At 39.2% G+C, this 17638-nt stretch overlaps 1 protein-coding gene across 4 annotated transcripts in view; it reads right to left on the minus strand.

The window, feature by feature from the left end:
* Positions 1-17578, minus strand: part of LOC116322966 (cytoplasmic dynein 2 heavy chain 1) — a 116823-nt gene extending 99245 nt beyond the window's left edge. For 3 of the 4 annotated variants that reach the window (XM_039597953.1, XM_031743215.2, XM_039597955.1), the window contains exons 1-25: positions 17467-17578; positions 16625-16828; positions 15739-15912; positions 15465-15603; positions 15122-15240; positions 14654-14798; positions 14137-14282; positions 13808-13894; positions 13027-13161; positions 11518-11631; positions 11302-11413; positions 10725-10849; positions 9249-9424; positions 5850-6045; positions 4643-4738; positions 4255-4416; positions 4015-4113; positions 3600-3739; positions 3080-3308; positions 2223-2350; positions 1605-1720; positions 1139-1266; positions 704-853; positions 375-580; positions 16-171 (exon numbers count right to left, since the gene is read on the minus strand). In XM_039597953.1, coding sequence (XP_039453887.1) covers positions 16-171; positions 375-580; positions 704-853; positions 1139-1266; positions 1605-1720; positions 2223-2350; positions 3080-3308; positions 3600-3739; positions 4015-4113; positions 4255-4416; positions 4643-4738; positions 5850-6045; positions 9249-9424; positions 10725-10849; positions 11302-11413; positions 11518-11631; positions 13027-13161; positions 13808-13894; positions 14137-14282; positions 14654-14798; positions 15122-15240; positions 15465-15603; positions 15739-15912; positions 16625-16807 — 3461 coding nt within the window. In that variant the 5' untranslated portion in view covers positions 16808-16828; positions 17467-17578. The remainder of the gene's footprint in view (positions 1-15; positions 172-374; positions 581-703; positions 854-1138; positions 1267-1604; positions 1721-2222; positions 2351-3079; positions 3309-3599; positions 3740-4014; positions 4114-4254; positions 4417-4642; positions 4739-5849; positions 6046-9248; positions 9425-10724; positions 10850-11301; positions 11414-11517; positions 11632-13026; positions 13162-13807; positions 13895-14136; positions 14283-14653; positions 14799-15121; positions 15241-15464; positions 15604-15738; positions 15913-16624; positions 16829-17466) is intronic. The other variant, XM_039597954.1, reaches the window with a different exon arrangement.
* Between the last annotated feature and the right edge of the window lie 60 nt (positions 17579-17638).

Here is a 17638-nt window from a genome sequence, read left to right on the forward strand (position 1 = left end):
ATGACCCCCCTCTACCTGAATGATATCCAGTCTTCCTGGGCCTTCTCTGAGAACCCTTGGTGCCACTCCTCATACAGACCCCACATTTGGCTGCACTCCTCCATGTCTCTTTTTGTCTCTTCAGCCACAGAGAAAGACGGAGTCTCCAGATTGAAATAAGCACAGTCTTCACTGAGGAGAGCACAGGAGAGTCAAACTTTTGGCCGTAATTGAACTAAATGCGATTTCTTCACACCAGAATTAGTCGCAAACAAAGTCATAACTGAAAATGACCTTGTACAAGTTGTTCATGTGGCACACGATAAATAAAAATCCTAAATACTTTAAACATTCTAAATCTCTTAGTGAATAAACCTGAATGAAAATAAACGTACAGCAGCTTAGTGCGCACAAGCTCCAGCTCCTCAAACTCTTGCTGTTTGTCCCTGATTGTCTGAAGACATGCAAGCAGGGCAGCATGATCACCAGTCTCAAGCATCTCATCTTTAGGTTTTAGCTGGTCCCAGCGTGCCTTAAACCGCTCCAGATCTGCCCTGTAAACATCGATACGACTGGCCGCATAACTTCGCATCACCTCCACCTAAGAGTGTACCGTGCATGAAAAAGAAGGAGTCATTCTGAGGAAAACAGGATCTGAAAAACCAATTGGAGCAATAAGCTGCTATTTGATCGATTTAAGTGTGTCTGTATGAGTATATGTCACCTGGTCTTTGACCATTAGCTGGTGGCTCTCCATGACAAGCTCCAGTTTGTCCCACTTGGCCCTGAGTGAAGAGAGAGAGTCTAGCCCAGCTCCAGCCACCGCACGTAGCAAGCGGTTCTTCTCCTCAGCAAACTGGAACTGAGGTAGAATCTGTGTATAGACATGAAGTACAGTTTGTTTCAAATGACATGGTTAAATTTTAGACCGTTCCTTGTGGACTTATAGGACCAATGCTATAAATCAATCAGAAATATGACAAGACATACTGTAAAATGCATTAATGAAGACAAAGCTTTTATTTCTTTGACAGGGAGCAAAATGTTTTACTAGATGTATGAAAGTTAACCTTTAATTCTAAAATTACCCACAAACAAGGAAGGAAGAAATTTACAAAGAAACCCTAACGAACTGGGTTTAGGAGTGCTTGTGTCTTACTTCAGGTTTGCGGGCAAGTATCTGGTTATATTTGGCACTAGCCGCACCAATTTCCTCCATACTCTCTGGTCGAGTGGACAAGGCCTCCATTGATTCTGTCACAAAAGTTTCTATTGCTTGTGTGTGGCCTGCAAGGAAGAAGGAAGAGAATATACTTTCAAAAAGAGAAAACAGAAAAGGAAAGGGAAAGGGAAAGTGAGAGCAAAGGGGATACCTTAGAGCTGAAGAAAGGGAAAACAAAATATCAAGACACAGACACAAAATTGAGAAAGAGAAATAAAACACTGGTTTTTCATTGGTAAGAAAGACACTTTTAATTATAATAATACACTTAATGTTTTTTATATAAAAGCATTTATTGATGCAAAGAAGAGAAACAAAGTGGGGGCTGGGCTAGAGTGTTTTCATTCTGCCACAAACATTACATACTGGAAAAAACAAGGAAAACCAAGGTGTCTGTGTTTACCTTGTATAGATTTCCTAAGTGAGAGGAGCAGCATGTCAAACAGCCTCTGAATCAGGTCATCTATGGCGGCTTTTACAGGCTCACAGTTGACGGTGATACAGTCCACTTTCTCCAGACTGACAAAGAAAGGAGGAGGCCAGTGACAGAAATGCAGTTGTTAAGTGTTACATTTGTGGTGTAAGTTCACTTTTAACTGCACGAACTGTACCCAATAAAGAAATATAATAAGTACAACTATAAATGGATAAAGCAGGTCACTGACTCAGACAGTGAGACAAATTCTTAGTAGAGAACAGAACATGATGCATTGGGCATTTCTGGAGTGCATCATTTTCTAAAAGTTATGAATCTGATATGTGATCTTTGCTGGTATGATTAAACAAACCTTCCCAAGCTGTTACGGAGAAAAACACTTCAGAGGACCCGATTAACGATTAACTTGTAACAAACAAAATCACTTAAGATATTAAAACAATCTGTGAATGACCTAGTTATATAAACAGTATATGACAATACAGTCTATACACTTTTTGCAGTGTTTACTATCCTTATGTGTGAGCATAAATATCATTTTCATTTCACCAGGTTTAATTACATTAGTTAATACGTGATGTGTACCTGGGTAAACGTTCTGACTCTTTCCCCTTGGCTTTCAGGGCCTTGAAATTTCTTTCCCAGTCCTGCACGGAACTCAAATGCTTCTCGATCAACTTCTCTAAATCAGTCTGTCCTAACACCACCCACTCCTGCACTCACGCACACACACACACGCACACAGGATCACAGTGAGGCGGGGTGCAGTGCATATTTCCTATTTTTAAAGGTGTCTGTGTTAAAGGTGACAGTAACAAGATCGTCCATCAAGACACAGATGACTAAATAAAAAGAGAAGTAAAGAAAAGATGAGATAAAAGAGAAGTCTGGTGTAAGCTGAGGGCTTCCCCCTGCAATTTATACATGCATGATCGCAGACTAAAGGGAAAAGACAATCAACTGCCTTTACTGTTCTGTCATGGTAGTATGCAGGGGAACACAGCAGTGAAAACAACAGAGCTTCAGTGAAAAAAAAAGAGAACCATGACTGATCCAGGTTTCATTCTTTCAAAGAGAGCAATACAGTTATTCCTCACTGCAATGCTTCAGTGAGAAAATTGTGACAAATGTTTCATTATTTAAAATTTACGTACATATAAAACAGTACGCTGCTGATAAACTAAAATCAAGTCAGAACCATGATGATGATAATACTAAAAGCGCTGAGCCACTTAAATAATTTCCACTTATCGGAAATGATTAAATCTCGACTCCAAATTTGACCAGGCTCAAATCCGCTCCAGATGTCAAAGGATTACACATCATGCAAATTTTCATTTTTGTACAGTGATAATTACTCCACATAAAACACTATACAGAGGCTCCCCTAAAGGAAAGATAATAACAAATCATTCTCAGAGTAATTATAAAAGTCAAAACACCTTGAACTTGTATTGCATAGCTTCCAGGCGACTAAAGAGGTCCTCGGCCTTGCTGAAAATTGTGAGGAACCCAGACGCATTCCTGTCAATCATGATGTTGAAGATGAGCTCCTCCCCCTGGGCGCTGACCCCTCGGAACTGGTTTGGGATCGAGATGAAACGCTTCATTTCTCTAAAATAGCGTGCACGCACCTCCTCAAATGGTGGCGAGAACTGTAAGCGGCCCTGCCTGTTAACAAGAACAGGATTAAAAAGATTCCACGGTTTACTCTTAAATCCACATTAATCGATATTACCCTTTTAGAAGAAAGAGGAAGTGATAGAGAGGTAGAGAAAACTGTTGATATGACCAAGGGTGAGAACTGAGAGGTGAGGGGAAAAGTCAGTAGTTGCTGTAATTGACAAGAGAAGTTGAAAATGCAGATGCAGAGAAAATGCAGAGGAGGGAAAAAAAGATGACAAGAATTAGAGGGCAAAGAGAGAAAGCGAAAGCTGGACAAGTGAAATTTTGGGCACTGACTTGAAAGTGAGATCAATGTGTATTTCTGGCAAGTTCTTGTTCAGTGCTTCCAGCCCAGTCTGATACTGGTGTTCAAGAGCTTTGTACAGCTGATGGTTCCAGTGCTGACGCCATGCCCGCATGTCATCAGACCTGAAGCCCTAAAGACACAAACACACACACACACATAAACACACACTTTTTATTTCCTATACAAAAAATATTTTAACTATTTATCCATAATTATTTATCCTGAAATAAGAATGTCATGCTGAAAACATGGAGACATATTTACTTCCGTATTTTTACTTTTTTATTTACTATTATAGCCAAATCAATGCAACTATTTTTTTAGAAATATTTTATGCACAAAATAAAAATCCTATTAGGCAAAACATCAGCGACACATTCCATCAAAGACATCTCCAGTCAGTACCTGAGCCTCCAGAGTGGCAAAACCAGCACGGAGCTCCTGAAGACCATCCTTCCATCGCTGCTGATGTCTCAGTAGGTCAACATTCATCAGTGTCACGACCTAAAAAATGTACCCACAGATACAGAGAAGAACAAAGAGAATAGTAAGACTTTTGCTATTTATTCCAATTTGAGTGGGAAGTGTTGTTGCAAAGAACTGTACTAAAGGCCAAAAATTTAAATACTGTGTCTCTGCTAGCACCTTCTCAATGAAGTCAGTGTGCCATTTTCGTAACTTCCTGTTTTCGGTGGAGAGTTTTTCAGCAGCAGCCTGCAGCTTGCCAATGTAGACTTCTAACTCTTTGGGGTTGTCCCAGGTGATCTGCAGCTTACTTCCTGTTTTCTTTGACTGAGAACGAGGATTCTTACAAAGACAAGCAAACCGATTATCTCCAGGTCAAGACACAAAATCGATGCCAGGCAAATTTTCAAGGTGAACAAAGTTCCAAGGATCATGCATTTTTCTTTACATGTATTCTTTTTATGTATGCATTAGGTACTCATCAACTTTGAGTCTTATAACATTACACATAGAAAAAAAATAAATACAATTAGTATTGTAAAACAATCATTTCAAATGTGTGCTGTACCTTAATGACATGCTCAAAGGCCAGGGCAAGATTTAGCATCATAGGTCTCTGAGAGGGAATCATCTGCTGGTCAATGGTGTTGTAGAAATGAGCAACCTATGAAAACAGTAATATGTAACAATACAAGCATAAAAAAGCAATAGCAGATATACACAGATATACCCTGGCTACTACATTAGGAATACATGCTCAACTGCTCTTTAACAAAAATATCTAATCAGCCAATCACATGGCACCAACTCAATGAATTTAGTCTAAGTCTGAATCTGAGCGTTTCAGAAACTGCTGATCTGCTGGGATTTTCCTTCACAACCATCTCTAGGGTTTATAGAGACTGGTCTGAAAAAGAGAAAACATCAGCAAGCAAACTAAAAAGGCCTTGTTAACGATAGCGGTCAGAGGAGAATGGTCAGACTAATTCAGGAAGGCAACAGAGACTCAAATAACTATTTGTTACCACCAAGATATGCAGAAGAGTATTTCTGAACACAAATCCCACCAAACCTTATTGCTATATTGGGCTTTACTAACAGAAGAGCATTCTGCATGCCATTCCTGTCAGGTAATAGCAGGAAATTGAAACTAAAATTTGCATGGGTTCAACAAGACTGGACAATAGAAGATCAGAAAAAACATTCCCTGTTCTGATGAACAAGGAATTCTGATGAATCTCAATTTCTGCTGCAACATCCAGATGACAGAGTCAGTATTTGGTGTAAACGACATGAAAACATGGTTCTATCCTGCTTTATATCAGTGGTTCAGGCTGGTGGTGCTGGTGTAGTGGTGTAATGGTCTGAAGGATATGTTCTTGCCACACTTAGGCCCCATACTAAATACTGATCATCATTTAAATGCCACAGCTGGTTCTGCCGGAGGTTTTTTCCTATTAAAAGGGAATTCTTCCTTCCCACTGTCACCAAAGTGCTTGCTCATTGGGGGTTATCAGATTGTTGTGGGGTTTTTTTTATCTTACAACATAAAGTGCCTTGAGGTAACTGCTGTTGTGATTTGGCACTATATAAACTGTACTCAAATGGCCTCCACCATTGCCAGATCTCAATCCAACAGAGCACCTTTTTTGGGCAATGGGCAAACTCAGGATGTAACTCAGGACTTCCTGCGCGTAACAACTGAAGTAGCAACTGAATGTATATAAATAAATTAGGAAAGAAAAAATATTGCATGTCTTAGCTTCCGCTCTCACCTGTTTTAGGACAATGGCTTGTCTGTAGAATTTATCTGCAGTATTAGCAGCCTGTTGTATCTTGGCTGGGATGGGAAAGCCCAGGGCAGAGAGCTGCCTGACCTCCCTGAGCAGACTGACTAGTCTGTCTGAGTACTGAATCTTGAGTCTGCCATCATCATGGTCCAGCTCCATCACACGGTTACTGGCCTGAAGACTATACAGGGTGTGAGAAAAGAGAAGTGCAAAATGTAACATCCATTCAAGCCAATATTCGTTCCACTCTGGTTATTTTAAATGATTAAATGAAAAGACACAAAAAACAGCATACAATTGCAAAAGGATTTAATAATACTGTAGAATTAAATGCCTCTTTCAAACTTGTATATTACAGTTTTTCCTGAATGCTTAAACCCTAACTGTGATTCTTATAGCATAATTTCTAAAACTATTAATACTTATAGCAAAACCACTCACTGAGTTTGCCAAACTAAAAGCACAAACACTGCTTTGCACTCAGTTTGCCATTTTGTAACACACACCTTGCAAACCTGTAGCTACAATCCACTGCACAGCACTCTTTTTGCAGAACTGTAAACACAACTCACTGCTTTACACTCAATTTCCAAATGATCAACACACTCCTAGCAAAACTATACACATTTATGGCCATTATTTACACTATTTTGCCAACTGTCTGGCACACTGTCACATGTGACAACTGTGTTAGATAATTAGTTCACTTTGCAATCAGCCTAAGCACTATAAATAAGCTACAGGTAAGCTGTCTGTGTGGAGTAAAATGGAGGGAGCAGGAAGAGTGAGAAGAGTGAGAATTAGAGGAGCCCGAGGAAGAGGACGTGGAGGTGAAGAAGTAGGACGAAGAGGACGACAAGGACAAGGAGGTGAAGTTAGAGGAAGAGGACAAGGAGGAGCAAGAGGAGGACGAGGAGGGGGAGGAGGAAGGGTAAGAAGAGTAAGAAACAGAATTACTGATGACATCAGAGCTACAATAGTGGACCATGTAATCAACCATGGAATGACCCTGAGGGAAGCTGGCCAACGGGTTCAGCCTAACTCGAGCCGCTACACTGTAGCAAGCATCATAAGGACATTTCGAAATGAGAATCGGTTAGTACAGTCACTTTGCACTAAGACTTGTAGCACTGCCATATGCTAATGAGAAACACAACAATACCATAGATGTAAAAATACTGAAATTGTTACTTTACAGAATTGCTAGACGACCAGATGCTGGGGGCAGAGGAAGAATGTTCACTGCAGACCAAGAAACCCATATAGTCAATATGGCGATTGCAAATAATTCTATACTTGGAAATTACAGTTTTTTACAGCCGCTAGGACACATTTCTCAATACTTAGGTCACTTTTGCAAAATTCTTCACACAATTCTCCTAACTGACCCTCAGCTTGGCAAAGCAGTTCATTTCACATTCAAAATGCACTACAACTACCAAAACACTTTATTCAGGTCTCAAATAAACTCATCCTTCCAGAACACTAGCAAAGGTTGACAGCCGACAAACACACTTTGTCACCCACAAAACAATGACCTAAAAAACACTAACAACATGTAGCATTACACAGTGTTTTCTTGTGTAAAACAAGGACACATCTCCGTTTATAATTTCAATATATGTTACTGGAATGAATCAGACATCATGCAGAATTCGTTAATATTTGTTTATGTATTTTTATTTTTTTGCACTAAGTAATCCCAAAATACAAGAATTTGTATACACACCATCCACTGATACACATACAATAGTAATGCTAATCTACTCGGTCTTCTCCATTTGGCCACAGGTTCTCATCCACACCACATCTTATGTCATCTAGGGCAATACACCTAGGAAAGAATCTTCTGGCATGCCTGATCCATCCCTGGCAATCTTCTGCTGATATCTCCAGGCATCCAGCATTCATTGCATCCAGGAGGGACATTTGATCATGTGGATGATGGTCGTAAACCTTCCACCGCCATGAGGAAAAGAATTCCTCTATGGGGTTGAGGAATGGAGAGTAAGGTGGGAGGAAAAGAGACTCCATTCTGGGATGGGCTGCAAACCACTCGGTGACTGCACGGGAGTGATGAAATACCACATTGTCCCATACAATTATAAATGTTGGCTGATTCCTTCTCTCCGAAATGTGCAAATGCCCTTGCAGAATACAGGTTACCTGTTGGTTTGCCGGAAAACTCTAACAATAGATGCCACTGTAGAGCGTTGCAGATTTGGCTGCACTCTCTGACCAGCCTCTCTCATTGAGTGACCATGATTTACTACATGATCAATTACAGTAGCTCTGATCTCATCTGCGACTACAGCTCTTGATCTTCCTCTTATTCTTCTTCCACCACGCATACGTATTCCTCGCCCCCTCCCAGCCACTCTTCTTCCTCTTTCAGCCACTTCTCCATTTCTGGCTGGGTCCATGTTTACATCACAAAACAAACCTATTCAGCATTTGTCTCCTTTTGTAATGAAATTGAAGGAGTAACACCTGTATAGATGTTCATCTACAATGAGAATCAGCTGTGACTGGTTAAACTGCATTTTTAGATTTAAAATATGTTTCAATAAAATATTGCTGTTGAATTTTGCTGTCTTATTCAGTTTTGCATTATGTTATTGTTTTGACCATAAGTTTAACAGTTTTGAAAACAGTATGTAAGTACATGCAAAATGTCCTGTACGTACAAAGATTTTTGGCAGTTGTTGTGTCTGAGTGAGAAAATAATTCATGAAATTTGAGAGATGTAGTCATTGAATGCATTTTGTGCCAAAACAATGATAACTGATCCTCAGTTTAGCCCACATAGACTTCTGTTGTGCTCACTGTGTGAGGAGTTTTGCAAAAGTGACCTAAGTATTGCGAAATGTGTCCTAGCGTCTGTAAAAAACTGTAAACACTTGTTTGTTTTGATGTGTGTGAATAAACACCAGTACTTGAAGTTTGGATCCCTCTATGCTTACGGATCTATGACAAAAGTATGACCTCAAACTGACATAGCCTACCTTGTGCACAGAGAAAGCAAAAGCCAGATGTGTTGTTTATTCATACCATCAGTGTGTAGTTGGTGCATTGTGTGCTTAATAATGTGATGGCTTGTGTTAACTGTTGGATACGAAAATACAATTTTTACAAAGGTGTGGAGAGTTAAGCAAGGGTTATTCGCTTTTACAAGAAAACTACAATGTTTTGCTGATTAGGTGAAGGGTTTTCTTATTTGTGTGTAGAGTTTTGCAAAAATAGCCAATAGTTACAAAAAATGTGCTTAAGCCATCAGAAAAAACTGTAATGACCAAAATACTCTTCTGTGATGCTTCAATTGAAGTTCTTCTTTACACTTTCATTTCTAGGATTTTGTAGCCGTGAGGTTAAAATATTACAGACCTGATTCCTGACTTTGGGTCAGTCAGCTCAGAAAGTATATCTCTTGACCAGTCCTCAAACTGCTCTTGTTCATAGGCCCTCAGAATCTCCAGCAGGTCATCACAGAAATGCAGGAACCCTTTGAACCCAGAGAGATCTGAAAGCAGAGCCTCAGCTATGCGGACAGAGTCTTCCACCTATTGTAAGAATGAAAGACATAAAAATAATATTTTTTTTTCCACTGTCACAGAAATTATTTTGTATTTGACATATTAGAAACAAAAAAAACTGCAAATGTAACAGTTGTTTTATAGCACTGTACAAAAGTCTTAAGCACTCTACATTTATTTATATCTTGCTTTCAAGAATGAGACTGTCTTAAAGAATTTTTAAAGTGGTCTTGAGCAATAGTTCTTTCTGAAGTTTTTCCAAAGTTTTTCTTTAAACATTAGCTGCTTTTTCACTCATTTTCAGTCCACTCCTTGTACCTGACCATTTTCAAAGTTTTTTTTTTATGTTTTTAAGTTCTTAACACTGACCTATGACTTATTCCAGCATAAAAAAGGCACCTAACTAAAGATATAAGCCAGCATTGTGTCTACATATGGGAGAAAACTTTCTTTGCTATCTTTGGGCATTTTGAGGAAACTGGGCAATTTGAGGACTTGAATATTTTAGGAAATTCAAGAAGTTAAGACCTAAAATTATCTACAGCACATCAACAGTATCTGAAAGTCATGTCCTTAACAAATACGAAAAAATCCAGCAAAGAGCTGACACAGGAACTGAGATATGCATCTGGACTATCAAATGACACAAATGACTTCTGAAGGCTCATCAGAAACGGTTTCTGTGGAAGGGTGGCTGTCAAAAGGCCATTCTTAAGGAAGGGAAACAGGGAGAAACAGCCGAAATATGCCAAATTACACAAAATTAGACTGAAAATCAGTGGCAGGTCTTATGGAGCAATTAATTCAAATTTGATAACGCTGCTTCACATTGCTTTTCATTGTCATCAGTATTTAAGGAGGAGGTCAGGAGGGAGGTACAGCAGCAAGTGTCTACAGTAATCTGTAAAACACAGTGGAGGCAGCATTTCATCCAGCGAGGTTGGAAATTTTGATTGAACTATGAATGCAGAAAAGTAAATGAACAAGAAATTGTTCATAATTAAAGCAAAAGTAAGTGGTACATCACCAGCTTAAACAGAGTACCTCGTGTAAATCTTACATTTTGTTGGCATTTACAGTGTAGGTGCCATAAAAGTTCCAGTAGCAATAATTTTTGACATTACTGTCGTGTCATAACAATAAAGTTTACCGAGAGGTTTTTTTAATGTCAGGTAAATCTATGAGCTGCCACTGACAGCCTGGGTTGCTGTGGAGAAGCCTGGGTTTGGTGCTATTTGGCCAGTAAAGTAGGGTTAGGAGAGGTGTGCTCGCATGTTGGTGCCATACTCTACAACGCCATTCTGGCAGCTGTAAATAAACCAGTCACCTTGTGTAGGAGCTGTCGCACCCAAACTATTTTGTTGACCACCTCAGGGAGGTTTCGGCCAATAAGGGGGCCGGACTTGTCACCAGGACTTCCATGGCAGCGACTCTCAAAGTCAGTCTTCAGACCTGAGAAAACCAACAGAGTAGAGGGGGGTCAGAAATGAGAAGTGACAATTTATTACCACCTATTTTCCCAAGAGAGAAAAGACATATTAGACATATTTTTTACATATCCCATTCAGCTAATACCAGCATTCCTAGACACTTACCATACTGCTCTCAGGACATTCACCCTAACATCTATAGAATTTTATTGCCCTATTCAAACAAAATCATTTCTAAATTTCTTTCTCCCAGCCTTACACAATAAAATCAGCTGTTATGGACAATAACAATGTTACAACAACATTAATTCAGCATTCACTGTCACATAAATATACAGCATGCATAAACAGGATTTATTCAAGGTGTTTGTTTTATCCTCCAGTGTTAAGACAGACCACTCCAAAATCAAAAAACGAAAGAAATTTTTAAAAAAATGTGTGTATAGTGTGTGTGTGTGTGTCTGTACTATGTACCCTTGTTGTAGTCTAGTAATCTCGCTAGTAGGGTCTCTCTCTCTGACTGCAATTCTTTGCTGATGGTGGGACGTCTTATCAGCTCCTTATGTTTCTGAAATACCTGTAACAGCTGGGAAATAAATACACAAACACAGGCATATCCAGTAAGTTAAGCCATCAGCGCACACCCACACAATATTTCACAACCTGAGCTGAAGTGTGATGTTTCACTACCTGTTGCGGGTTGTCCTGCACAGCAGCTATATAGCTCTTCAGTCTGCCAGCAACCTCCTGCTCTAATGGAGCCATTAGACGCTCAAACTGAGCCACTGCTGCTCTCCAAAGAGGCTATAAAAACACAAAAAAAATCAGAGTAAACACTGATCGCTATTATTAATCCTGTGCACTTCATGATCACGGATGATGATCATTCCTTCTCTATTTATCTATTCCTGTCTCTGTCATTTTCTTCATTGATTAGCTTCTCAAAGTACTCTTTTCATCTTCTTAACACACTCCTGTCACTTTTAAATACAGCTCTATTTTTAACCATCCTAACCTGCTGCACATCCTTTCAAACCAATCTAAAGAAAGCCCTTTTTGCCTTCCTTAGCATCCAGTCTTACATACAATTCACTATAAGCTTTTTCATTTACCTGTCTACTATTCTTCTTCTTCTTGACAATCCTAATTTTTCTAGGATCTCTACTTCCTGCGGAAGCTGAGAAAAGCCCATCTTCCACTATCCATTCTCACCACCTTCTACAGAGGGACTATTGAGAGCGTCCTGAGCAGCTGCATCACTGTCTAGTATGATAACTGCACCATATCAGATTGCAGTACCCTACAACGGATAGTGAGAACAGGTGAGAAGATCATTGGAGCCTCTCTTCCCTCCATCACAGACACTTATCGTAACCGCTGCATCTGCAAAGCCACCAGCATTGTGGAGGACCCCACACACCTCACATACACTCTTCACCCTGCTGCCTTTTGGCAACAGGTACTGTAGCATTCAGGCCCTCACTGCCAGACTGCGAAACAGTTTCTTCCCCCAGGCCGTCAGACTCCTGAACACTCAGTGAATGGACTGACACACACACACCCACACACACGCACACCTTCGTACACCAAGTGACTTTTTGCACAATACTTAATCTTTTGCACATTTCTATTGCACTGTTGTGTCTGCACCGTCTTGTGTCTGTATCATCCTGTTCTGTTTGGTGTTGCACTGTCTTTGTTTTGGGGGGGTTTTGCAATTTATGCACATTGCACTTTATGTAATCCTCTGTTGATTGTCTGTTATATGTCATATGTAGCACCATGGAGGAACGTTGTCTTGTTTCACTGTGTATTGTACCACTGCACATGGCTGGAATGACAATAAAGCCACTTGACTTGACTTTTCTTTGACAACCTCTTTCTTTGAATACTTTCTGTGCTTCCTCATTCCACCATCTTGTGTTTATCTTTCCTCATTGGTTCAGAACACACTAAATATCTTCCTGGAATTTGGTTTCTATCACCAGTTCAGCTGTACTTTCCCAGTCATCTGGTAGCACTTCTCTGCCACACAGAGCCTATTCAGTGGTAAATGTGGTATAAACTGTGATTCTTCAGAAGTGATAAATACCAATGAAACACTGAAACTGCTACCACCCGGTCTACCACAATCAACAACAGTTGCATACGGATGACAGAAACAAGATACACAGACACATGAAGTTCTCTATATCTAACCTCTGTATAAGGGTTGTAATGCAGAGGGTTGAGCCCAGAGAATGGTTCGAAAACACGCTCTACAGTCAGAGCCTGTTGCTTCGCTCCTGGTAGCAAACACAGCAGCTTCTCATGAACCACACGTAGAGTCACAACCTGGAAAACATAAATGGAAAAGTGTACAGTGTGCACATCAGTGTCCAATATCCATTCTCACAAGAATCACAAGAGTCAACAATATGACTTGTGACTTCTTAGTGTAGAATAACAAACATTCATGTTTCATCCATGGAAACAGGGCATATATAAATATAGTTGTCAGAAAAAAAAGAAGAGGAAATAGGCATCTGTGTGTGATAGTGGCTACATGTGTTTCAATTAATATAACCTTTCTGAAAGATTAAATACTCTATTAAATAACAGGTCTTCTTTATAAGAGACTGACAATTTATGAAATGACAAAACTTAGGCCTGACTGTATTTTAACAAGAGCTCCAAAACAATTTTTTTTATTTATCTATTTATTTTAAGGGCCAGTCTCTTTTACTGTCCTTACATTACACTTTTTCTGTGTTCTTTTCTTCGGTAAAAAACGTGAAAGGGAAAATTCCACTTAAATGTGACGTCTGAAAAAGTAGCAAGAAGGAAACTGATTATTAAAAGTGTATCTGTAAGTGCCATTTAATCGCTGTACTCAAAGCAAACAACAAAGAGATTGTACAAGAACAAGCAAAACAAGAAAAATTCTGCTTCTTCTAGTTAAAGTAAACAGGAAGTGTTCTGGAACAGAGCCACAATTTACTTCATTCAATCTGTTTGCGAGGCATTGCAGGGTTTCTGGGGAGTGTTTGTTTCCCTTCCAGGGGTGGGGGGCATGTCTCTTCCACACCTGAGGAAAAAAATAACAAAAATGATTCATGTTACATCATTATTTTAAAAATGATTAAGTTCAGTTTTCACCTGAAGATTTCACAGACAATACCCCATAATGACAAAGTGAAAAAAGTTTCAGTGAAATTTTAGCTAATTTATTAAAAACGTGTAACATGACAAAATGTAGAACAAGTGAAGCCCTGTGAATATTTTCCAAATGCACTGTTATTTTTTCTCATTTTCTGAAGCTTCCCATACCTGTCCAGTCAGATGCTCACAGGCTACAACCCACTGTTCACAGATGGCAAAACCCGTTCTCAGGTTCTCTCTCACTAATACAAATGGTTCCTCAAAGATTTTAAGACCACTCAGCTTCCTCTGGACAAATCTCCCCAGGGCTCCGCCTTGTATAGTTAGATATAAAGAAATACAAAAAAGAAGATTAAGAATACAGTTGCTACATACATATGCATATTAAAAAAACAACAATTTTAAAAAGATTTCACAGGTACATAACAAGAATATTTGGCAACATATTATCCACAAACCACAGTCCTGGATAGTACGTCACTGCAATCTAAAGCATGTAAGCATTTTATTTTTGGCATAAAGTACGTAGCTGCAGTGCGTAGCAAGTACAAAAAAGGACATTTGTTTCAGTTCCCAAAATATTGCCAATTATTACTTTGTAATATATGGAGTAAGTAAGTACTGTCATTGGCAAATATTTTCTCTCATTTCCCTTTTTTGGTTTGTGTTTGTCTGAGAGTCCTACCGATGACATCCATGAGGCGGACCATGCGTGTCTCTGGGTAAGGCTCGTAATCAGTCTGCCTCCAAATGTCATCCAGAGCGTCCCTGCTCTGTTCCACCAGATCCATAACATCAGACATAGACAGGCTATCGAGACCATCATATTCCTGGTGGCAACAAAGAGACCAGTCATCATTTTTAGTTTCCTCCCGGTGTGTTAACAGCTATTTAATAGTAACAAATTACTGTTGAAAACAGCACTTATACAGTGCTAAGTTTTAAAGGAAATGACTGAATTTATCATATTGTAAATAACATTGCTTTACCAGATTATTTATAGGACAGTACCAGAATACAGTTCTCATCTCATAGTTTAATTACCTTCCATCCTATGTACAAAAACTACATTTAGCATCTTATAAATGTGTTCATTTTGATTTGAATTCATTCTTTTAAATGAGTAAGTCTTGATACATATTTGCATTCATACCTTTTGTATTGGTTTGAAGTGCTCAGTGAAATGTTGAGCTCTTTCTCTCAAACTACTCTTCTCTGCAGACTCTGAGAGATCTGCCCAGTACTGGAACTCATCGCTGGGAGTCAGGATGCCTACAGAGTGTAAGAAATATGATGTACACTATTTAAAAGTCAGAAAGTAGTCAGTGATATATATAGAAAATGACATACACATACTAACAAGATGTTTTACCACTCATAATGCATATGATTAGATCTCTCCCAAATCCAACAATTTAAAAAAGTATCATTACCATTCTGTAGACACTAACACCCTTTCTGCTAAAATACACTCTACAAACAATATGTGCACATACCCAGGACATCTTCCTCTGTGCGACCCTTCTTGGCAGAAGGTTGTGTCCCAGACTGGCGAAGTACTGAACCCAGACCCAGCTCCAGCTCACTCAGGAGGCCAGCCAGTTTAGGGTCAAATGCAGAACGCCAACGCTCATCCTTGAGAGAACAAAAGGAAAGTTTAAAAAAACAACAACAACAACAAAAAAACAACTTTCTTTCTTAGTCTAACTACAGATAAAGATTTTTCATATAACATATCTGGAACCCCTCAATGCACAGGGACAGACTCACCTTTAGCAATACAGGTGCGAAAACCTGTCTGACAGCCTGATAGAGGGTGTTAATGGGAGACTCCAGCATGGATGAAACCAGAAGGCTGTGATGAAGGTTATCTTCTGTGATCACTGTGGGACGCAGCTTGAAGAACACCAGCACATTCTCTCTAGTCTCCCCCACAGCTTCAATCTGTGTCAAAGGATGGAGATTTTTTTTTTAATTAAAAAGGCACTACACCGTCAAGTCAACACATGGAAGGTAACTTTACAGGACATCAAATAACATTTTGTTATTTGCCTCTCCAATTAGCACCTCTGTGTCAGAGACCACAGTTCAGAGCCAGAAAAAGGTGCCCAGGTTGGAAATTAGTTTCTGCTTTGAGTGGAGAAGTTCAAGTATATCGGATGTTGTTCACAAGTGAGGGGAGAGTGGACCAGGAGACTGACAGGCTGACTGGTGTGGTGTTGGCAGTGAGCAGACACTATACTGGTGGCTGTGGTGAAGCAAGAGCTGAGCATGAAAGGAAGGTTGTTGATTTACAGCTTTACAGCTTTCCCTTTTATATAGGGACCAAAGTCTAATCAAACCATCTAGAGAGGGATGTCTAACATCTCTACTTCTTTGATGAGCACCCAGATAAGTTGGAGAAAGTGAATGGATGGAAGTTTAAAAATCATGTATAAAAAGCCCCAATCAATTTCTTTGTTAAATTGATATTTAGAGATATAAATATTAATTGCATTAATATATTTATTGATAATTTGTTTTTAAATATGGATTAGATTGAAAAATGTTATAGATTTAAACACTGCATCAGTTTAACAACTATGGATGTGTAATGCAACCCTTAAGACAAATGGTTTTACATTTTAATAACTTTTTTTTAAAGAAAACTTATTACCTTATTTGATAAGCGAAGGTCATTGTCATATCTGCTGACAGATAAGACAAATTCATTTCCATCATCTAAGAAGTTATTGAGCTCTGGGCTGTCAGTCAGTGATGATGATGGCTTTAATCCATAGAAGTTTCCAGTTGTGGTCAGAATAAACTTCTTGCGGGCATCATCTGAACCATGTGGCATCTTTCTGCTGGAACTAAAATACTAGCAGTGAGAAAGCAAAGACATCCAAACATCGGGATAAATTGATAATTGTGAAGGAATACGTCTTTAAAGAGTAAACACAGTTTTATTGATTATCAAGCATAGATCTTGAGAATAAATATAAAAATAACACTAATTAAAAATAACCATAACGAGCGGCTTTGATATACATGGTTATTCAGGGTAATCTCGCCTTTTTGCTGTTTTATCCAGCAAGAAATATGCCTTAATATCAAATAGTATCAAACTAAAGAGGTTAAATTTCTATTTGAACAGCCTATTTGAACCAGTACCTACATTTACTGGTTCAGTGTCCAGCTAGAGGTTATCGGGTAGTATTTAGAGTCGCTGAACTGACCCATTGCTGACATCCCTGCTAAATTAGTAGCTGTTATCTCTGTGTTTGCGCTAAAACATCGTTAGCACATCAAACCACTACGCTTTTTTGTTTTGTTTAAAATCAGACTTATGCCTGGAAAAGCAGCAGTACCAGGTTGTGGCAAAGGAATGGCCATCAGTAAACCATCAGCTAATAGCTAACACTAGCTTTGCCTGTGTACATTAAAGTGCAGTGCATCAATCAGTTCGCTGGCTCACTTTCGGCGTACAGTCAAGCTACAGAATATCTGGTTTCATACCGTTATGTCGTCAAAAGAAACCAAACTCTGGAAGCTTCTGAATGCTTAATCCATGGTTTGAAGTTTTAGCAAAATTGCCCCTCTCTGTGTGTAAGGGAGTTCGCCAATGCTAGTGTGGTTGCCAGGTAACAACGACGATCTTTTGTATCACGTGACGCAGCTATTCCTACGT

This window comes from Oreochromis aureus, linkage group 14 (genome assembly GCF_013358895.1).
Source record: "Oreochromis aureus strain Israel breed Guangdong linkage group 14, ZZ_aureus, whole genome shotgun sequence".
In the NCBI taxonomy this organism is placed as follows: domain Eukaryota; kingdom Metazoa; phylum Chordata; class Actinopteri; order Cichliformes; family Cichlidae; genus Oreochromis; species Oreochromis aureus.